The 23,218-nt window shown below is 39.6% G+C and overlaps 1 protein-coding gene across 10 annotated transcripts in view; it reads left to right on the top strand.

Moving 5' to 3' along the window:
* Positions 1-23,218, top strand: part of DCAF6 (DDB1 and CUL4 associated factor 6) — a 125,442-nt gene that overhangs the window by 23,994 nt on the left and 78,230 nt on the right. For all 10 annotated transcript variants that reach the window (XM_060197983.1, XM_060197986.1, XM_060197985.1 and 7 more), the window contains exons 5-8: positions 8,201-8,314; positions 8,859-8,994; positions 12,147-12,361; positions 17,880-17,973. In XM_060197983.1, the coding sequence (XP_060053966.1) occupies positions 8,201-8,314; positions 8,859-8,994; positions 12,147-12,361; positions 17,880-17,973 (559 nt within the window). The remainder of the gene's footprint in view (positions 1-8,200; positions 8,315-8,858; positions 8,995-12,146; positions 12,362-17,879; positions 17,974-23,218) is intronic.

The following is a 23,218-nucleotide window of genomic DNA, read 5'->3' as shown; positions in this document are numbered from 1 at the left end:
TTCTGTTAACGTTGGGTTTAGTCTGTTGTTGCTTTTTTGTTTGTTGTACTTTGACAAGTAAAACTAGGTTATTTGATATATATATATATATATATATATATATATATATATATATATATTGATTATTTATTTTTTTGTTAATGATTCAATAGGGATTTACAAGGTTATAAGATAATAGGGGTGTAATTCCACACCTCCCACCACCAAAGTTCCATTTTCCTTCCCCTCAACAGTAACTACCATAGTTCTTTCAAGATCATTGGTTATGGGGTAATACATACACAGTTCAAGTTCTTATTTTTCAATTCTCCATATTCCACTTATAAATCATCCCATAGTTATATTTCCCTTTTCCTCTTATCTCTCAGATAAGAGAAACAGTATTTGACTTCCTCAGGTATTCTCTAGAGTCTCATCCCTTTCAGTGATGGTGGCAAAAGCAAAGGTTCCTGTCACAAACATTTTAGGTCTGGCTGGAACTGGGGATCACAGCACTCTGGTCATCTTCCACTGTCATTTCCCTTTCTGGGAGTATGGGCCCACATTGTTTTGGGGGTAGAAAGAAGTAGCATTGCCTTCTGTAATTGCCTCTCTATAGGGCATGGATGTTGTTTGGTCAATCCATATCTCCAACCTCTCTCTGTCTTTCCCTAGTAGGGTAGGGCTTTAGAAAGATGAGCTTCTGGGAGCAACTATCTGCCAGGGGAAATCAGGGTGGGACCATAATAACATCTAGAACTTGGTAGCTGAAAGGCAGTAAGATATAAAGCAGGACAAAATGTTTAATAAACAGGGAACAAAATGTAGGAATAGCGCCAGTGAGAGTTGGGGGTGGAAACAGGCTAGGATATCTATTTTGGAGTTCCTAGGAGTCCAGGAATTTAGTAATTTTTTTTTTTCACCAGAACACTGCTCTGGCTTATGGTGGTGCAGGGATTGAACCTGAAACTTTGAAGGCTCAGGCATGAGAGTCTGTTTGCATAAATATTATGCTATCTACCCCCACAGACTTTAGTAGTCTTTACTTGAGTTGATAGCTGTCATGAAGGTGAACTAGAAATATTCTCTGGGAGATGATGATGTCAGAGTGGAGAATAGAACTTGAAAGCTGGATTAGGGCAGTGGTTGTTCCCAAACTTGAAGAAAATAAATATATATGATAAACTATTTACCACATCCATCTGACCCATGTATTTGATTTCAACTTGAAGACTTCCTGTTAGAATTCTTGTGAGGCAGGCCACCAAAATAGTTCACTTGAATAGTGCATTGTTTTACCATGTACTCAACCCGGGTGTGAATCTGACCCCACTGCATTGAAAGAAGCTTCTTCTGTGCTGTGGTCTCTCGGTCTCTCCCCCCCCCCTTCTGTCTGTATCTAAAAAAATTAAAATTCTTGTGAGGCAGCAGGCCTTGTGATGAATCTGTTCAGTTTAATTTGTTTGTTTGTTTGTTTGTTTGTTTTCCTTCCAAGTTATTGCTGGGGCTCAGTGCCTGCACTATGAATCCACTGCCTCTAGAGACCTTTTTTTTCCTTTTGTTGCCCTTGTTGTTTATCATTGTTGTTGTTATTGCTGTCATTGTTGTTGGATAGGACAGAGAGAAATCAAGAGAGGAAGGGAAGACTGAGAGGGGGAGAGAAAGACATCTGCAGCAGACCTGCTTCACTGCTTGTGAAGCAAACCCCCACCCCCCACCCCACCCCCCTGCAGGTGGGGAACTGGGGGCGTCCAACCGGGATCCTTACTCGCCCTCTGCTCAGCTTTTATTTATCCATTATGATCTTTATTGTTTCTTCAATTAGAAAGAGCAGTTTTTCTGGAAATAATTTTTTGGATCATTTTTTTTTCTTTCTTTCTTTCTGTTCTTTGAATATATTATCCCACTCCCTTCTGGCCTGTAATGTTTCTGCTGAAAAATTCACTGGGAATCTTAAGGAAATGCTTTTGTATGTAGCAATACATATTACTCTTTCTGATTTAATAGCTCCTCTGTCTTAGACAGTTTTCTTCAATATTTATTTTAATGAAGGAGGGAGGGAGGGAAGGAGAGACAAAAAGGAAGGAAGGGAGGAAAGAAGGAAGGAGGGAACATAGATAAATTGACTGATCAGAGCCCTGATCAGCTCTGGCTTGTGGTGGTGCTAGGATTTAACCTGGGATCTCAGAGCATCAGGCTTGAAAGTCTTTTGTATGACCATTATACTGTCTTCCCAGTTCCTCAAGTTGTTTAAAATGTGTCTCAGCAGTCTCATTAGGGATTCATCTTTGTCAGTATCCTTCAAACTTTTTTTTTCCCCCTCCAGGGTTATTGCTGGGCTAGGTGCCTGCACCATGAATCCACCACTCCTGGAGGCCATTTTTCCCCCCTTTTGTTGCCCTTGTTGTTGTAGCCTCGTTGTGGTTGTTATTATTGCCATTGTTGCTGTTGTTCATTGTTGGATAGGACAGAGAGAAATGGAGAGAGGAGGGGAAGACAGAGTGGGGGAGAGAAAGACAGACACCTGCAGACCTGCTTCACCACTTGTGAAGCGACTCTCCTGCAGGTGGGGAGCCGGGGGCTCGAACTGGGTTCCCTACGCCCTTTGCGCCACATGTGCTTAACCCACTGAGCCATCACCCGACCCCCCCTTTAAACTTTTTGAATGTGGATGCCTGTTGTTTTTCTCAGATTGGGGAAGGTTTTTTTGTTTTGTTTTGTTTTGTTTTTAGAATTTATTTATTTATTAATGAAAAAGATAGGGAGAGAAAGAACCAGACATCACTCTGGTACATGTGCTGCCGGGGATTGAACTCGGGACCTCATGCTTGAGAATCCAATGCTTTACCACTGCGCCACCTCCCAGACCACCAGATTGGGGAAGTTTTAAGGCTAAAACTGGCTAGTTTTTTTCCTCTCCTTTATTTTAATTTTTTTTGTCAGTCTGAATAGAGAGTTTTAACACCTCGTATTGTTTTCTAAGAATTAACTTACAGTTTCATTGAATTTCTTCCCCTGCCCCCCTGTTTATCTGTGTTTTGTTTCTACTTATGATCTCTACTTTCTCCTTTTTTATTTGGTATGGCAATTTTTTTTTTTTGGTATGGTAAACTTTATTGCCTTTTTTTTTTTTTTTTCTGTTTTCTTAAGATAGTGACTGAAGCCACTGACCATTTTAGTATAGTTGTTTAGTGAAAATTTTTTCTGAGTATTTCTTTGGGTATATTTCACAAATTTTCATATACTGTACTTTAATTTGTCTTCTATTCAGAATACTTTCTAATTTAGTAGTTAATTGGAAAATATGTCATTTAGTTTTCAGATATTTGGAAATTTCTAATTCTAGTTAAATCTATTATGGTCAGATAATATGCCTTATCTAATTTGAATCCTTTGAATTTTAGTGAGATCTGATTTATGTCCCAGAATAAGTCATTATTGTAAATGAGTCTTTGCTGCAAGCTAGACATATTAACTGGATAATAATGTGTATCCTTATTTCATCATAGTTCATCTCAGTGTTTATCTTCTTTATTTCAGCCGATTTTCTGATTACTTGTTCTGTCAGTTTTTAGTATTGAAAGAGATAGAAATTTAATATATTTGAATTGTCTGGTCCCATTTTACTTTTACTTGAAAAATTTTTACAAAATACTTCATATTGTGCTGGTCTGTTAGTACAGAAGGGTCTGGGAAGTTATCCTGCAAGGGGCTAGATAGTAAATATTTTATATTTTGTAGCCCATGTACTCTCAAATATGCCATATCTGGAAAGTCAATTTAGGCAGTTTATAAATGGTTAATCTTAATGTGCTTCGTTTAAACTCATTTACTAAAATAATAGGACATAATTAATAGGTCAGGATGATTCTTTTGCTGATTACTTGCTTCTTCTTCTAGCGTTTGCCCTTCTTCCGTAGCCAGTCAACAGCATCAGGTTGAGCCTGATGTAAAGTTTTGAGACCTCCTTTGAATCTGGAGAGGTGGCAGTCGTTGACTATGTGGGTCATAGTCTGTCTGTAGCCGCAGGGGCAGTTAGGGTCGTCTCTGGCTCCCCAGCGATGGAACATAGCGGCGCACCGGCCATGGCCTGTTTGATAGCGATTGAGGAGAGCCCAATCATAACATGCTAGGTCAAAGCCGGGTTGACGCTTGCAGGGGTCTGTGATGAGGTGTTTGTTATTTACCTCAGCTGACTGCCAGCTCTGTTTCCAAGAGACTGGAACAGAGAAGTTCAGTGTAGGCGTAGGGGACCAGATGGGGTGACGAGATGTCAAGCGTTGAACAGGGTGGGCGAAGATATCCGCGTATATTGGCAGGTCCGGTCGAGCGTAGACGTGGGAAATGAACTTAGATGATGCCGCATCCCGACGAATATCTGGCGGGGCGATGTTGCTAAGAACTGGCAGCCATGGAACCGGGGTGGAACGGATGGTTCCAGAAATTATCCTCATGGAGGAATATAATTTGGAATCGACCAAGTGGACATGGGGGCTACGGAACCATACTGGGGCACAGTATTCTGCAGTGGAATAGCATAATGCCAGAGATGATGATGGTAGTGTGGAAGCGCTCGCGCCGCATGAGGAGCTGGCCAGTCTTGCAATGATGTTATTCCTCGCGCCCACCTTTGCTGCAGTTTTTATGAGATGTTTGTGAAATGACAGAGTGCGATCGAGAGTAACGCCAAGATAGACTGGCTGGGCTTCATGCCGGATTCTCGTATCGCCAAGCTGCACATTAAGCTCACGCGAGGCCGAGGCATGGTGTAGATGGAAAACAGATGATACCGTTTTTTGCAGTGCTAGGGATTAGTCGCCATTTTTTACAGTAATCAGATATCAGAGATATGTCTTTCGTGATTACTTGCTAATAAGTAATCCTTTCACCTTTCTTTTTTTTTTTTTCCTCCTCCAGGGTTATTGCTGGGCTCGGTGCCTGCACCATGAATCCACCGCTCCTGGAGGCCTTTTTTTTTTTTTCCCCTTTTGTTGCCCTTGTTGTAGCTTCGTTGTGGTTATTATTATTGCCCTTGTTGATGCAATTCGTTGTTGGATAGGACAGAGAGAAATGGAGAGAGGAGGGGAAGACAGAGAGGAGGAAAGAAAGATAGACACCTGCAGACCTGCTTCACCGCCTGTGAAGCAACTCTCCTGCAGGTGGGGAGCCGGGGGCTCGAACCGGGATCCTTACGCCGGTTCCTGCGCTTTGCGCCACATGCGCTTAACCCACTGCGCCACCGCCCGACCCCCCTCCTTTCACCTTTCTTATAGCTAAAAATAATTTATTTTAAAAAGATTTTTTGTGAGTAATTGAGGAATTCTGTTTTGACTTTTTAGTTCAGTGTTGTCTTTCTATTATAAAGATGTTATTCCATTGTCTTCTGACATAGGTAATTTGAGGATGGTGTGTTTGTTCGTTGTTAATGCAAATTTACTATTTTATTTTGAGAATATGTCACAATTTCTGTTCCAGCCCTTACTATTGAATATTAATATTGTTAGTCCTTTTCTGAATCCATGTTCTGTGAATATTTAGTGCATCGCCTTAGGAGTCCTCTTGCAGGCATTGGGTTTTAGTGAAATTGGTAGTCACACAGAAGTATATGATCAGCTTTAGTAGTTACTGACATATGGTTTTTCAAAAGTGTTTGTACCACTTTACAGCATCATCAACTATAAAGAGTTCTAGTTACTTCATACCCTCACAACACCTGACATTATCAAGTCTCTTGTTTTGGTCATTATAGTACTATGTGGTAGTAGTGACTTAAGATTTAATTTGTGGGCTGGGTGGTGGTGCACCTGGTTGAGTGCACATGTTACAGTGCACCAGAACCCGGGTTCAAGCCCTCAGTCCCCACCTGCAAGGGGAAAGCTTCACAAGTGGTGGAGCAGTGCTGCAGGTATCTCTCTGTCTCTCTCCCTATTCCCCCTTCTCAGTCTGGCTGTTTCTATCCAAAAAATAAAGATAATAAAAAAAAATACTTAATTTGTATTTATTTGACAGTAATAAATCTGAGTGCCTTACTGTATATGCAAAACTTTTAAATGTAAGAGCATGCCTTCTTGTAAATGGGTGCATCAAAACCATGCAGGAATGCTGGGCACCCAATTTTGTTAGTTTCTATTTCTGTGGACTGAAGAAGGAAGGCATTTTGGGGGGGCAGAAGGATTCATAGAGAGCTTTGACTTACAATGTTGTTTTACTGAACCTGGAGTGAGTACAGAAATATCTAAAATATTACATTGCCATAAAATATTTAATATGGTCAAGTGTACATAATGATTGCCATTCAAGTTATTTTTAAGTATATTCCACTGACTTTAAGTGCATTCACATTGTTGTACAAGCAGCAACAATTTCTACCATTAGAAAAAACAACAACAACAACAAAACTAAGGGCCAGTGAAATAGTTCACTTGGATAGTGAATTGCTTCAGTGTGTGCATGACCCAGGTTTGAGCCTGGCCTCTGTGCATGAAGAAATATTCTGTGCTGAATGTAAACCCCATCGATTTGATGTGATCTGGGACCCATATTCAGCTTAGGAGCCTATGTGACTTCTGCATCCCTGTAGATCCGAGCTCACATTCTGTGGTCATCAGTAGGAACATTCCAAGCTGCCCCAATATTAGGACCCATCTTCCTCAGGTGTAGCATAGAGTATGTTGTCCAGCCTCCCTTCAGAGGATGGAACATTCTTTACCGTTGTTGATCCAAGTTGAGGGCAAGGTCCTATGGGGGCCCACAAAGGGGTCTATTTTGTTGTTCCTGATAGAGATGACCGGTAACAATGGAGAGAGGGATTTATTTGAGGTCTAGGCTCATCATGTCTGTTTGGGAATCTCAGGACTCCCCGAATAGGGCCCCAGATGATGGGGTGGCTTGATAGTGACTAAAGAGTCATTGTTAAAGTATGCCAGTCTCTTGTTTTTATTCAGCTTTTGCGGTCCTTGCTTTGATAAGGATAGCTTGGGAGTGAGTGAGGGAAGTATAATAGGAAATAGATGAGGAGGGTATCTAAGTAGACACTATTTCATTATGGGGTTTACAGTCAACAGTACTTGTACATCTTTCCCATATTTGGGAGCTACTCTGTTCCGTGATATAGCTTTCTGGTCCTTTTTCCAGCCATGACATCATCTCCCCAGAGAATAACTTGGATGATCCACCTGCATATCAGATTTCAGGCTCAGGGGAAAAAAAAACAAACTAGTATAGCCACTGGCCCTTTGGAATATAACTAAAATATGCCTACTATGTATCTACAAAACAGAGACACACCCCTCCCCCCAACTCTTCATCTGCACTACTCCAGCCTTTAGATTCATGAATAGTCAAAAACTGTTTGGCTTTATATGTTAACTCTCTTTTCAGCCACCAGGTTCCAGATGCTAGCATGAAGCCAACCTGACTTCCCTGGACAGACAACCTCACCAATGTGTGCTGGAGCTCTGACTCCCCAGAACCCCACCCTACTAGGGAAAGAGAGAGGCAGACTGGGAGTATGAATCAACCTGTCAATGCCCATGTTCAACGGGGAAACAATTAAAGAAGCCAGACCTTCCACCTTCTGCATCCCACAATGACCTTGGGTCCATACTCCCAGAGGAATAAAGAATAGGAAAGCTATCAGGGGAGGGGATGAGATATGGAGTCCTGGTGGTAGGAATTGTGTGGAGTCGTACCCCTCTTATCCTATGGTTTTGTCAGTGTTTCCTTTTATAAATAAATAAATATTAAAAAAAGAAAAGAAAAAATATTCTGTGCTTCAATCTCTTGTTTTCTCTGAGAAAACAAATGAAAAAAAAAAGAGAGGTCAGTTTAGTTGCTTAAATCAATTCAGCATACTGCAATTTTCTTAAACATTGTTCAGGAAGAAAATTTTATTATGTACTTATAATACAAGTATAAATTCATATCCGGATCCAAAAAATAAATATTAGACTTTAAAGAGTTTGAATAAGTTTCCTAGCCTAGGAAATTTTTTTTTCAGAGTTACCATTTTAAAAACTTAATTTCAAACTTCAAAGTAATTACTTACTCTGTATTTCCATACATACTATTTTTGAACTATGACATACATGAGTAAGTAATAAACATTTAACTGTTTCTTAGTTTCTTTGCCTTAATCATTTTATGAAGTAGGAACAGTGTATGCCATAGCCATTTCCATAAATGTTCAGTAACGTTACTTGTACTTTTGTTTTTATAACAGATTATGACAGTACCCAATGACCCGTATACTTTCCTCTCATGCGGTGAAGATGGAACTGTTAGGTGGTTTGATACACGCATCAAAACTAGCTGTACGAAAGAAGATTGCAAAGATGTAAGGGTCACATTTTTTCAGTACATATTTTTTTCCTTCAAATAGTATTTATTTTTCAAATCTCTGATGTATTCATATGTAAATTTAGGGGGATTCCTAAGGAAAGTGCACAATATTTTGTTAGAAGTAATTTCTAGAATTGTGTGGCAAACTAAAGAGAAACAGAATTTTCCTTGATGTGGCAAACTGCTTAGTAATACTATTAACTGAATATATTTGTTTTGGTTTCATATGGTCTAAATGTGTTAAAAATACTGTTGGAAACCTGGAAAACACCACCTGCAGGGGGAAAGCTTCTCAAGTGGATGAAGCAGGTCTGCAGGTGTGTCTGTCTTTCATGTTCTCTAGCTCCCTATCAATTTCTGGCTGCCTCTATCCAGTAAGTAATTTTTTTTTTTTAAGAAACCTGAAAAACAAAGTGTTGTTTGCCCTATCACACAGGATTTAAGATTTCTGAGAAAGTCTGTTTTCCAATTGAAGAATTGTTTTGAAGTTTCATCTCTATGTAAAGCTCAATATAATGATGACATTTTCTACTTTGTAGGATATTTTAATTAACTGCCGGCGTGCTGCCACCTCAGTAGCCATTTGCCCACCAATACCATATTACCTGGCTGTTGGTTGTTCTGATAGCTCAGTACGAATATATGATCGGCGAATGCTGGGCACAAGAGCTACAGGTCAGTAAGTAGATATATTTTAGAGAACATATATGATGGATTTGAAATTTAAATTTTTAGTTAGCCATAAAATTCAGCAAGTGAATCCTATTTAAACAATATACTATTATGAATAGCATTTCCCCAGATTTTTAATCATTGTAACAGTGATACTTTTAAAAGTTTATTGCTTTAAAGCATTGCAACATTTGATTTATTCCTTTCCTAGGGCTGATAAAGCACATTTATGCAAAGAGGATGGCTTTACACATGGCAATTACTCTCTCATATTTCTGGAGGGTAGACATTTCAGGCAGAGGCGTTGCAGAGGTAGACATTTCAGGCAGAGGCGTTGTTTTGTGTCTGAGTTGATCAGGGAGCATCTGTTGCATACTTTTCCCCTAGCTCCAGTTGGGTAAATCTATAGGAGCATTCCCTGGGCTTTTGGAAGCACCGCTCCAATCTCTGTTTCCATATCTGTGCGCCATTCTCTCTTTTGTGTGTCTGTCCACATGACCCACTCCAGTATGACCTCATCGTACTAATTGCATCTGCAAAAACTTTATTTCCAAAGGCCACATAAAGTCATATTTGGAAGTTGGTGGGGGGGGGAAGCTAGCATATAACACTTGACTTTTCTAGTTTTGCCTCTGTTCAGGCAAGAGGATCATAGTAAATGTAGAGATAAAAGCTAGGAAAAAAACAGTGACTTGGATATGTGCAAGTGTGTGTCTATGTGTGTGTTTGCATATCCTAAATACTATTAGTGGTGCTACTGTACTCATTTTAATCCACCTTAAACCACTCCTCATTCACTCTGTCATCAAATCACTTCTGAAGTATCCTATGTTGATATAAAGGGCAGTGGGCTGAAAAAAAAAATAGTCACTTGGATAGTATGCTGCTTTGCCTTGTACATGACCCAGATTTGAGCTTGGCATCCACCACCACATTGAAGGGGGAGCTTCAGTGCTGTGGAATATTTATTTATCTCCCCCACCCCCGCCTCTCTGTCTCTATCTTTAAAAAGATAAGTTAAAATTTAACATTTAAAGTAAATAAATATACCTGCAGGAGTAGGTGTGAAGGGCTTCCGAGCAGTGAAGCAGTACTATAGATGTCTCTATTTCTTCGTCTTCCCCTTTCCCCTCTCAGTTTCTCTGTCATGTCAGATAAAAGGAAAAAATTTAAAAAAATTATTGCTGTGACCAGGGGATTTGTCATGTAGATACCAAGTACCAATGATAACTTTGGTGGCAAGATTAAAAACAAAAATAATATAGAGCATCAACTTAAATACCAAAAACCATATAAATTCAATACAGGGAGCAGTTTGTGCCAGAGCTGAGCATTGGTATGGTCCTGTCTCATGATCCCTCCTTTCTTATTCTGTCTTTCATAATAAATAAGTACATAAACAAACAGGTAGATTTGGCCAGAAATTAGCAGTGTGAATGAAAAGTACACAGATTCTTTCTTTCTTTCTTTCTTTCTTTCTTTCTTTCTTTCTTTCTTTCTTTCTTTTTTGTTTTGCTATTTTTATTTTGCCTCCAGGGTTATTGCTGGGGCTCAGTGACTGCACTACGAATCCACTGCTCCTGGAGGCTATTTTTTTTTCCATTTTTGTTGCCCTTGTTGTTGTTGTTATTGTTGCCCTTGTTGTTGTTATTGTTATTGCTGTTGGATAGAACAGAGAGAAATCGAGAGAGGAGGGGAAGACAGAGGGGATGGAGAGAACGATAGACGCCCACAGACCTGCTTCACTGCCTGTGAAGCGACTCCCCTGTAGTCGGGGAGCCGGGACCTTGAACCTGGATCCTTATGCCAATCTGTGCACTTCGCACCATGAGCACTTAACCTGCTGTGCTACCTCCCGGCCCCCATATATAGATTTTTTTAAATGGAAAGACCAGACGAGACTTATTTGTTTAAATATTTAGGGATATATATATATATATATATATGGAAATAATAATACACAAGACCTCATGGTGCAGGATCATATAACTTTATTGAATAATTAGAATATAGCCTTCCAGGGTCTCAGGCACAGAGATCCAGCTGTACCTTTCCTGACATGCTATATTGTTTGTTTTTCATTTTTTATATTGTTTTAACAACTACCCATTAAATTAAAATCCTACTAGTATCTTCACTCAACACTAGAGGAAAATTTTATGGCAATCAGAAATCTTTTAAAAATGTTAAGCAGTGGTCCTGGAGGGGGCATAGTGGTATAGCTTTGGACTCTCAAGCATGAGGTCCTAAGTTCAATCCCCAGCAGCACATGTGCCAGAGTGATGTCTGGTTCTTTCTCTCTCTTCCTATCTCTTATAATAAATAAAATCTTAAAAAAAAAAAAAAAAGAAAATCTTAAAAACATTAAGCAGAGGGGCTTGGAGGGGTGCACGAGGTTAAATGCACAGATTACAAAGTGCAAGGATCAGTGCAAGGATCCCGATTAGAGCCCAAGGTTCCCTACCTTCAGGGAGGTCACTTCACAAGTAGTGATCAGGTCTGCAGGTGTCTTTCCCCCTCTCTATTTTCCTCTCCCCTCTCAATTTCTCTCTGTCCTATATAATAAAATGGAAAACATGACTGCCAGGAGCAGTGGATTCGAAGTGCCGGCACTGAGCCCCAGAAATAACACTAGAGACAAAAGAAAAATTAAGCAAAAAAAAAAAAAAGTCATTTTAAAAGTCTACTACATTATTTTATCTTCGATGATTATATGAACTTTCCTATTTATATGGTAAAATGTTATCTTAATTTAGAGGTACTTTTGGAAGATGACTTCATATAACTATAATCACATTATTTTAATTGATGAAATAACATACATTTCTAATAAGACATTTATGTAGTCTTCTATTTGAAGATATGTAGGCTTTATATTATATACTTTTATTTTAATATATTTTAAGGTGTTTTTCCTCAAAACATGATTTTAATTTATTTTTTTGTCGTCACTATAATTTCCCCTCTCTAGCCTTTTGTCAGATAGAGTCAGAAGTATAAAAATGTCATAGCACCAACATTTTCCCCCAATGAAGTAGAGTCCAACCTCATACTTAGGGTCACATGCATGGCAAAGCAGGCACCCTCCCACATGAGCTGCCTCTCTCTGGCCACCAAAACATGAATTTTACATTGCTTCCTGTTTTCTCATGTAGGGAATTATGCAGGTCGAGGAACCACTGGCATGGTTGCCCGCTTTATCCCCTCCCATCTTAATAATAAGTCCTGCCGGGTGACATCTCTGTGCTACAGTGAAGATGGTCAAGAGATTCTTGTTAGTTACTCTTCAGATTATATTTATCTTTTTGACCCAAAAGATGATACTGCACGAGAACTTAAAACTCCGTCTTCAGAAGAGAGAAGAGAAGAGGTAAGTCTACTCAAAATTGTTTCTCTTTTCTTCCATCTAGAAAATTAATTCAGTGACTTCTGGGGCCTTAGGAACTTCAAAAAGATAGGCTAATTTATTTTTCTTTATATTAGTGAATTAATATTGATACACAAAGTTATGAGATAACATGGGTATCAAATAGAGCTAATTTTCAAGGTGTTTAGGAAACAAGAACATAAAACGGACATAAATGAACAGGAGCTAATAAGTAATTGAGAATAAGGCTAACCAAAGAAAGAATTTAAAACTATTTTTAAACTTTTTTTTTTAATTTATTTTCCCTTTTGTTGCCCCCCCCTTTTATTTTTGTAGTTACTATTGTTGTTATTGTCGTCGTTGTTAGATAGGACAGAGAGAAATGGAGAGGGGAGGGGAAGAGAGAAAGAGAGACACCTGCAGACCTGCTTCACCGCCTGTAAAGTGACACCCCTGCAGGTGGGGAGCCGGGGGCTCCAACCCAGATCCTTATGCCGGTCCTTGCACTTCAAGCCACATGTGCTTAACCTGCTGCGCTACCACCCAACTCCCTTGAAACTATTTTTAAAGAGAAAATATCTATTAGTAAAATGTTTTTTGACTTTGTAGATACACAACCACAAGAAAGATCCTGCAATTATAACAGTTGCAGAAAAACAACTCAAATAAGCTGTGTAATATATGTATCAAAGAGACTAAATGTTGATGTGCATGCACCAGTAATTTTATTTATTTAAGACATACTGACTCTTTTAAAAATGTATTTCAGATAAAGATAGACAAACTGAGAAGGGAGGAAATTGAGATAGACAGACAGACAGATAGGAAGGTAGAAGACATCTACAAGCATTCTTTTTCCACTTATGAAGTTTTCTCCCTGCCAATGGGGACTGCTGTCTTGAACCCAGTTCCTTACTCACTGTAATGTGTGAACTCAGCCAGGTATGCCACCACCTGGCCCCCACCAGTAGTAGTTTCTTATTTTTATTTTTTTATTAGCGATTTAATAATGATTGACAAGATTGTGGGATAAAAGGGGTACAATTCCATACAATTTAATTCCTGCCACCAGAGTTCCATAAGGCACCCCCTCTCCTTTAGAAGTTTTCCTATTTTGCCTCCAGGGTGATTACTGAGGCTTGGTGCCTACACTACGAATCCACTGCTCCTGGGTGCCATTTTTTTTCTATTTTTTGTTGCCTTTGTTGTTGTTGTTATTGTTATTGGATAGGATAGAGAATAATAGAGGAGGGGAAAATAGAGGGGGAAAGAAAGATAGACACTTGCAGACCTGCTTCACCACTTGTGAAGCTACCTCCCCTGCAGGTGAGGAGCCTCGGGCTTGAACTGGGATCCTTAATTATGTGCCAGTCCTTGCACTTAATGCCATGTGCGCTTAACTTTCTGTGTTACTACCCAGCCCCAGAAGTTTCCCTATTCTATGTTCAGTGGATAAGCAATTACAGAAGCTAGACCTTCTACCTTCTGCACCCCATAATGATGCTGGATCCATGCTTCCTGAGGGATAAAGAATAGGAAAGCTGTCCAGGAGGTGGTGCAGTGGATAAAGCATTGGACTCTCAAGCATGAGGTCCTGAGTTCAATCCCTGGCAGCCATGTACCAGAGTGATGTCTGGCTCTTTGTCTCTCCCCCTTTGTTTCTCATTAATAAATAGATAAAATCTTAAAAAAAAAAAAAAAGAATAGGAAAGCTTCCAATGGAGCAGATAAGCTGTGGAATTCTGATAATGGGAATTGTACCCCTCTTATCCTGTGGTCTTATCAATATTTTTATGTTATAAATAATTTTTTTAAAAAAGATGTTTCCCTGTTCTTTATTTCTCTGGGAGTATGGACTAAAGATCTTTATGGGGAGCAGAAGGTGGAAGGTTGGCTTCTGTAATTGTTTCTCCACTGGCCATAGGCTTTGACAGTTTGACCCATAATCCCAACCTGTTTCTGTCTTTTTCCCTAATTGGGTAGGACTCTAGGGAGGCGAGGTTCCAGGACACATTGTTAAGTTGTCTGCCCAGGGAAGGTAGGTTGGTGTCATGGTAGCATCTGAAACTTGATGGCTGAAAAGCATTAAGATATAAAGCAGAAAAAAATTGTTTAATAATTAGGAACCTAAAGGTAAGAGTATATCAAGTGAGATTTGGGGTCTTCATATTGGAAGAAGCTAGGGAAGTATATTTTAGGTATATTCCAAGGGGTCCATGACTTTACTAATTTTTGCCTGAGCCCAATAGATAACATGGAGGTGGGCTAAGAGTATTGTTTGGGAAGATAGTGTCAGAATTTAGAATAGGACTAGAAAGCTGGATCAGGACAGAATGAAGCTCCCATATATGAAAAAGTATATAAATACCTTTAACTGTAAACCCCATACATCTCACCTAGGGCCCATATCTTTTTTTTTTCCATTATTGGTTTAATTATGATCGACAGATCTGTTGGATAAAAGGGCTACAATTACACACAATTCCCACCACCAAGGTTCCACATCCCATACCCACCGTTGAAAGCTTTCCTATTCTTTATACCTCTGGGATCCCTCTGGGAACATGGACCCAGGATTATTATGGGGAGCAGAAGGTCTGGCCTCTGTAATTGCTTCTCCCCTGGACATGGGCATTGGTAGGTTGATCCATACTCCCAGCCTATTTCTGTCTATAACTGTTTATTGCCTATGTGTGTACAGCAATGACCTCCTCTCCCAGGTTAAAAGAGGAGTTTGTTTGGAGCTAGTGACACATAATGTTATCCCTGTGTGTATTTTACAAAATACTTATTTGTGAGAAAAGTATGTACACACAGAGAGAAAGAGAGAGACTGACTGACTTAGTAGAGAAATGGGATTGCTGTTGATATTACTAGCAGATGGCAATATGTAAAACTATTGGTGTATTAACCTAGTCTTTTAAGTTCAAACATTACATTTTTAATATATACATATATATAATTTCCTTATGTACTGAAAACTTTGTGAGTGAATTAATGTCACATAAGTAACTTTAAAATCATTATTCAAATTCTTGTTTTAAAAGATCATAATAGGGAGTCGGGTGGTAGTGCAGCGGGTTAAGCACAGGTGGTGCAAAGCACAAGACCAGCATAAGGATCCCAGTTTGAGCCCCCAGCTTCCCATCTCTATGGGAGTCGCTTCACAGGTGGTGAATCAGGTCTGCAGGTGTCTATCTTTCTCTTCCCCCCTCTGTCTTCCCCTCCTCTCTCCATTTCTCTCTGTCCTATCCAACAACTACAACATCTATAACAACAATAGTAATAACTACATCAATAAAGCAAGAGCAACAAAAGGGAATAAATAAATATATTTTTAAAAAGATCATAATATATCTTTATCAGTATCCTTCAAGAGAAAAAAAATGTTTGTTTTAATGGGCTAAGCTTTTTTTTTCCCCCTCCAGTATGTTTTTCACTTTTAGAAAAATCAGAAGTTGGGGCCAGGCAGTGGCGCACCTGCTTAAGCACACACATTGCAGTGTGCAAGGTTGCAGGTGTCTTCCTGTCTCTTTCCCTCTTTGTCTTCCCCCCTTCTTAATTCTTCTCTGTCTCTACCCTATAATAAATAAATAAAAACATTAAAAAGAGGGAGTCAGGCTGTAGCGCAGCGGGTTAAGCGCAGGTGGTGCAAAGCGCAAGGACTGGCGTAAGGATCCTGCTTTGAGCCCTGGCTCCCCAGCTGCCTGCAGGGGAGTCACTTCACAAGCCGTGAAGCAGGTCTGCAGGTGTATGTCTTTCTCTCCCCCTCTCTTGTCTTCCTCCTCCTCTCTCCATTTCTCTCTGTCCTATCCAACAACGATGGCAACAATAATAACTACAACAATAAAACAACAAGGGCAACAAAAGGGAATAAATAAATAAAATAAATATTAAAAAAAACATTAAAAAGAAAAATCAGAGCGGAGGATAGATAGCATAATGGTTATGCAAACAGACTCTCATGCCTGAGCCTCCAAAGTCCCAGGTTCAATCCCCTGCACTACAATAAGCCAGAGCTGAACAGTGCTCTGGTTAAAAAATAAAAAGAAAAGTACTTTGTTGTATGCTTTACATTGGGTAGTTCTCCCCCGCCAAGAGAATTGGATCAGTCCAGTTAGTTTCACGGGCCTGCTTGGCCCCGCCCTGAAGGAACCCCGCCAGAGTTCCAGAGTTCCAAAGTTGCAGAGTTCGAGAGTTCGGGAGTTAGAGGGTTCCTGAGTTCCAGAGTAAGAGAGAGTGCTTGCGCCGCCGCAAAGAGACAGTAGAGTTCTGTTTGGTGATTAGTTTGGTTTAGTTTATGAATCGTTGTTCCTGAATAAAGAAATACAGCTTCCCTGCCCAGCCGTATGTCTCTGGTCGTCTCTGTTACCCACCCGTGAAGCTAGCCCGGCCAGCTGGAGCCTCCGAATTTTAACAACAGTACTTTATCATGGAAGTACTTTATAATGGATTTTGACATTTTTATATGACTGCATTTAAGTGAATTAGGAAATTGATAAAGAGGGTATGATGACTAATGAGTCATTTGTGAGTTTGTGAAATCTGCTCTGTATTTCTGTTGTTGCTAAACAACTTCCTCTTGAGATATCCTGCTTTAGTGGTTATAGTAAACCTTTGCTACTATTACATAAGAAAGAATTGGAAACACACACATTCATAATGCATTTATCATTATAAAACCAAAGCAGCATGGTAACTTTTCTATTGTAGGTTATTCAGCCAAAAGAGATTTGATATCAGAGTCAGTAAGGCTGAGTCATGAACACTTTGTTTCTTCGGAACAGATTTTTCACTGTATTCATTGAGATCCCTAAATTAGAAAAAAAAATAATAATAAAGGACCAGGCAGTGGCACGCCCACTTAAGAGCATACATTACCATGCATGAGGACCAGGGCTTGAGCTTCCACTCCCCACCCGCATGGGGGAATCTCTTCACAAGTGGTGAAGAAGATCTGCAGGTACCTCTCTTTCTCCCTTCCCTCTCAATTTCTGTCCTATCAAAGGAAAAATGAAAAGAAAAATGACTGCGACAATCAGTGGACTTATCATGCAGGCACAGAGCCCCAGCAATAATACCAGTGACAATAAAAAAAAAAAAAAAAAAGTAAAAATCTTCAAAATGGATTAAAGTTATAAAAATACTCTACTAAAAAACTCAGATAGTGGGACCGTTGGCAGATATGTGTCTGTTTACTTCATTTATTACTCCTAATAAAAGCTTTAGGCCTAGTGTGGTTAAATAGCTTTCCTTTTGTTGACTGGGATTAGAATTCACACGTGTATGATTTATAGAGCTACATTTAGATTTTTCAAGTGGAAGGCACTACACATAGACTCTTAATATAGATGAATATTTATTGTTATAAGTGCTGTACAACATACAGGATGATTCCACAGGTCTTTTATATTTGGATGGAGCACTTCACATATGTGCCTAATATAGAAGCAAGGAGCTGCAGAGAATCTTTTCAAGTATGCATGAAAAGTTTAACCAATGAGTTTCTCTCCTATTTTAGCTGCGTCAGCCCCCAGTGAAGCGCTTGAGACTGCGTGGGGACTGGTCAGATACCGGACCGAGAGCAAGACCTGAGAGTGAGCGAGAACGAGATGGTAACTAGACTTTGCCAGCCTTTTGTAGAATGGTGTTTTAAAACCAACACTTTAACGCATTTCTTGTTTTGTTCATTATTACAAGTGATATTGGAACAAACCTCTTTGTACCTATATTTAATATAATTTTGTACTAGTGTAGCTTAAGTAAATTCCTAAAAGGAGAATGATGGGGCACAATAAACGCATTTTTATTTTGATAGTTATCAATTTACCTCCAAAAAGAATGTACTACTTTAAATTTCTGCTTAAAGTATAAACATGCATATCTCCCCCATAAAGTATTAGGTATTGTTAGACTTAATTTTGCCTTTCTCTAGATATATAAAGAAATGAGAACTTGGGGACTGGGCTGTAGTGCAGCAGGTTAAGCACGAAGCATAAGGTGTGAAGCATAAGGATCGGCATAAGGATCTTGGTTCGAGCCCCCAGCTCCCCACCTGCAGGAGGGTTGCTTCCCAAGTAGTGAAGCAGGTCTATCTCTCTCTCTCTCTCTCTCTCTCTCTCTGTCTTCCCCTTCTCTCTCAAGTTTTCTCTGTCCTATCCAACAACAACAACAGCAATAACAACAACAAGGGCAACAAAATGGAAAAAATGGCCTCCAGCAGCAGTGAATTCATAGTGTAGGCACTGAGCTCCAGCAATAACCCTGGAGGCAAAATTAATTAATTGATTGATTGATTACTTAAAAATGAAAACTCTTACTTTCCAAACTGAGTTTTTTCCCCACTAGGGTTTTTGAGGAGGCTCTGCACCTGTGCAGCTCTTCTGTTCTTAGTGGACTCTACTTTTTCTTTGTTCCTTTTTTATTTTTCCCAGAGGATGAGAGAGAGAGAGAGAAACAGAGAGAGAGAGAGAAAGAAAGACAACACAGCAATGCTCCACTGCTGGTGAAGCTTTCCCTCTGCAGATGCTCCCATATTTTGCCTTTGAACTCAGCATGATAAAATATACACTGTACTGGTTGAACCATTTCCTAGCCCCTCCCCCATTGGCAGTTTTATAATAGCTTATAAAATTGTTTTTCTTTCTATTAAATGCCTTTGAGAAGCATAAGAAATCACCTTGGGAGCTTAGCACACTTTAAAAATGGAAAAAAAATGGAAAAAATGGTCACTAGGTCCCATATTTGGGAGCTATTTTCTTTCCTGATCCAGCTTTCTGGTCCTTTTTCCAGCCATAACATCATTTCCCCAGATAATAACTTGGATGATCTACCTGCATATCAGATTTCAGGCTCGGGGAAAAAAAACCCAAAAATTAGTATAGCCACAGGCCCTTGGGAATATAACTAAAATATGCCTACTAGCTATCTACAAACAAACCCCCCCCAACTCTTCATCTGCACTACAGCCTTTAGGTTCATGATTAGTCAACTTGTTTGTCTTTCTGTCTTAACTCTTTTCACCCACCAGGCTCCAGATGCTAGCATGATGCCAACCTGACTTCCTTGGACAGACAACCCCACCAATGTGTGCTGGAGCTCTGATTCCCCAGAACCCCGCCCCACTAGAGAAAGAGAGAGACAGGCTGGAAGTATGAATCGACCTGTCAATGCCCATGTTTAACGGGGAAGCAATTAAAGAAGCCAGACCTTCCACCTTCTGCATCCCACAATGGCCTTGGGTCCATACTCCCAGAGGGTTAAAGAATAGGAAAGCTATTGGGGAAGGGGATGGGATACAGAGTTCTGGTGGTGGGAATTGTGTGGAGTGGTACCCCTCTTATCCTATGGTTTTGTCAATGATTCTTTTTCATAAATTAAATAAATAAATATATATATCAATCATCATAACAAAGGATTTAGCTAGCAACTACAACAACAAAAAAAGTTCACTAGGAGCATACAGGCACTGAGGCCCATTGATAACCCTGGTGGCAGAAAAAACAAACAATAGAACAAAAAGCTAGAATTATAATGTATATTTTGAAACATACTCCCTGGGAGTTGGGCAGTAGCATAGTGGGTTAAGCGCAGATGGCAAAAAGTACAAGGACCAGGTTAAGGATCCTGATTTGACCCCCTAGCTCCCCACCTGCAGGGGAGTCACTTCACAGGCCGTGAAGCAGGTCTGCAAGTGTCTGTCTTTTTCTCCCCCTCTTTGTCTTCCCCTCCTCTCTCCCATTTCTCTCTGTCCTATCCAACAACAACAATAATAACTACAACAATAAAACAAGGGCAACAAAAGGGAATAAATAAATAAATATATTTTTTAAAAAAGCTACATTATATAAAGACAAATTACAAAATTCTGTTTATAGAAAATTTTAGGAGTTGGTGTATTGCGCCAAAGTAAAAGACTCTGGAAAGGGATGACAGAGGACCTAGTGGGGATTGTATTGTTATGTGAAAAACTTAGAAATGTTATACATGTACAAGCTATTATATTTACTGTTGACTGTAAAACATTAATCCCCTAATAAAGAAATTTTAAAAAGAAAGAAAAGGCAAGCAATAATTTTTAGAATTTTTGTTATACACTTCCCAGAAAAAAAGAAAAAACAAAACTCAGTCTTTGAGGAGAAGGAAAGAAAATTTTAGGGCAGTTTATTTCCATTTGAAATCACAGTCAGGGCAGAGGATAGATAGCATAATGGTTATGCAAAGAGACTCTCAGGCCTGAGGCTCCAAAGTCCCAGGTTCAATCCCCCATACACCATAAACCAGAGCTGAGCATGCTCTGGTTTTTAAAAAAAAGAAAGAGAAAGAAATAAAATTTAAAATATATATATGATCATAGCATAAAATTGTTCTGTTTAGATGTCATATCAGATTTGAAGTTTCCCTTAAGAGACAACATATGTATTTGAAGGAAGAAAAGTTGGGAGGAAAGAAAAAAACTTTTGCTTGCAGTTTCTTTTCTTTTTCTTCTTTTTTTTTTTTTTTTCTTAATTTATCAGAGCACTGCTCAGCTCTGGTGATACTGAGGATTGGATCTAAAACCTTTTGTCCCTCAGGCATAAAAGTCTGCATAACTATTATGTTGTCTCTCCATCTCTAAGTTTGCTTCAAATGTGTAAAATTTGCAGCCAGGAAGCAATACAGTGGCTAGAGCACTGGACTGTCAAGCATGAGGTCTCAAATTCAGTCCCAGGCATCAGATTGCTAGCATTATATTTTGATTATCTTTTCTCAAATTAATTAATTAAAATGTGTGGAATTTGCCTTAACAGTAACAATGCAAATAAATGAAATGGCAAAATTGTTCTTTTTTTTGTCCTTTCAAATTTTTATTTATTTATTTTCCCTTTTGTTGCCCTTGTTTTTTATTGTTATTGTAGTTATTGTTGTTATTGATGTCGTCCTTAGGACAGAGAGAGATGGAGAGAGGAGAGGAAGACAAAGAGGGAGAGAGAAAGATAGACACCTGTAGACCTGCTTCACCGCCTGTGAAGCAACTCCCCTGCAGGTGGGGAGCCAGGGGCTCAAACTGGGATCTTGCACCAGTCCTTTCAAATTTTTTATTTATAAAATGGAAATATTGACAAGACCATAGGATGAGAGGAATATAATTCCCACCACCAGAACTCGCATATCCCATCCCCTCCCCTGATAGCTTTCCTATTCTTTATCCTTCTAGGAGTATAGACCCAGGATCATTAAGGGATGCAGAAGGTGGAAGTTCTGGCTTCTTTAATTGCTTCCCTGCTGAACATGGACATTGGCAATTCGATCCGTACTCCCAGCCTGTCTCTCTTTCTCTAGTGGGGCAGAGCTCTGGGGAAGCAGGGCTCCAGGATGTATAGGTGGGGTTGTCTGCCCAGGGAAGTCATGTTGGCATCATGGTAGCATCTGGAACCTGGTGGCTGAAAAAGAGTTAAGATATAAAGCCATACAAATTGTTGGCTAATCAGGAACCTAAAGGCTGGAATATTGCATATGAAGATTTTGGGTCTCCATTTTGGAAAAAATTAGTAGGTCTATTTTAGATATATCCCAAGGGGTCCATGACTTCACTAGCTTTTGCCTGAACCTGACATCTAGTATGCAGGTGGACCCAAGTTATTGTCTGAGGAGATGGTGTCATAGTTGAAAAAAGGACTAGAAAGCTGTATCAGGGAAGAGAGTAGCTCCCAAATATGGGAAGAGTATATAAATGTTAACTGTAAACCCCATCAGTTTGATCTGGGTCCCAGATTCAGCATAGGAGCATATGTAACGTCTGCAAACTGGATAACAACCTTTTATGAGTGAGGAGAACGCTTAACATTCTTTTTTTTTAATTTTTATTTATAAAAAGAAAACACTGACAAAAACATAGAATAAGAGATCACACAATTCCCACCACCAGAACTCCGTATCCTATCCCCTCTCCTGATAACTTTCCTATTCTTTAACCCTCTGGGAGTATGGACCCAGGGTCACTATGGGGTGCAGAAGGTGGGAGGTCTGGCTTCTGTAATTGCTTTCCCATTGAACATGGGCATTGACAGGTCGATCCATACTCCCAGCCTGTTTCTCTCTTTCTCTAGTGGGGCGGGGCTCCAGGACACATTGGTGGGGTCGTCTGCCCAGAGAAGTCCGGTTGGCATCATGTTAACATCTGGAACCTGGTGGCTGAAAAAAAAAGTTAACATATAAAGCCAAACAAGTTATTGACTAATCATGAACCTAGAAGCTGGAATATTGCAGATTAAGATTTGGGGGTCTCCGTTTTGTAGATAGTTCATAGGCCTATTTTAGTTATATTCTCAAAGGCCCATGACTATACTAGTTTTTTTTTTCTTTTTTTCCATGAGCTTGATATATGATATGCAAGTAGATCCAAGTTATTATCTGGGGAGATGATGTCATGGCTGAAAAAAGGACCAGAAAGCTGCATCAGGGAAAAGAGTAGCTCCCTAATATGGGAAAGATATATAAATATTGTTGACTGTAAACCCCATCGATTTGATCTGATCTGGGACCCATATTCAGCAAAATTGTTCTTTTAATCAGTTCAGCTTACTATTCATGAGCTCTTCCTAGCTGTGCTCTCTTGTACCTGAATATGTGGTGTGAATATGTGGAGCTGAATATGTGGAGCTAGGGTGGGAGGTATGGAAGTATCTGAGAATAGGTGGAGATGTAGGTAAGAGAGCTAGTAGCTATTCTTGTAGGACTCAAACTGCAAAGTCACTCACAGAAACACTATGGAGCATGGTGCGAGTAAAAATAAATTTGTATGTGTTGTTATTGATTTGGGCAGTTTGGTATCTTCTTTGGTGTCAGAGCTTTGTGCTTAGGTGATTCCACTGCACTCTG

The sequence above is a fragment of the Erinaceus europaeus genome, chromosome 9 (assembly GCF_950295315.1).
Source record: "Erinaceus europaeus chromosome 9, mEriEur2.1, whole genome shotgun sequence".
In the NCBI taxonomy this organism is placed as follows: domain Eukaryota; kingdom Metazoa; phylum Chordata; class Mammalia; order Eulipotyphla; family Erinaceidae; genus Erinaceus; species Erinaceus europaeus.
The sequence above is the reverse complement of the archived record's forward strand: the minus strand, read 5'-3'. Positions and strand labels throughout refer to the sequence as shown.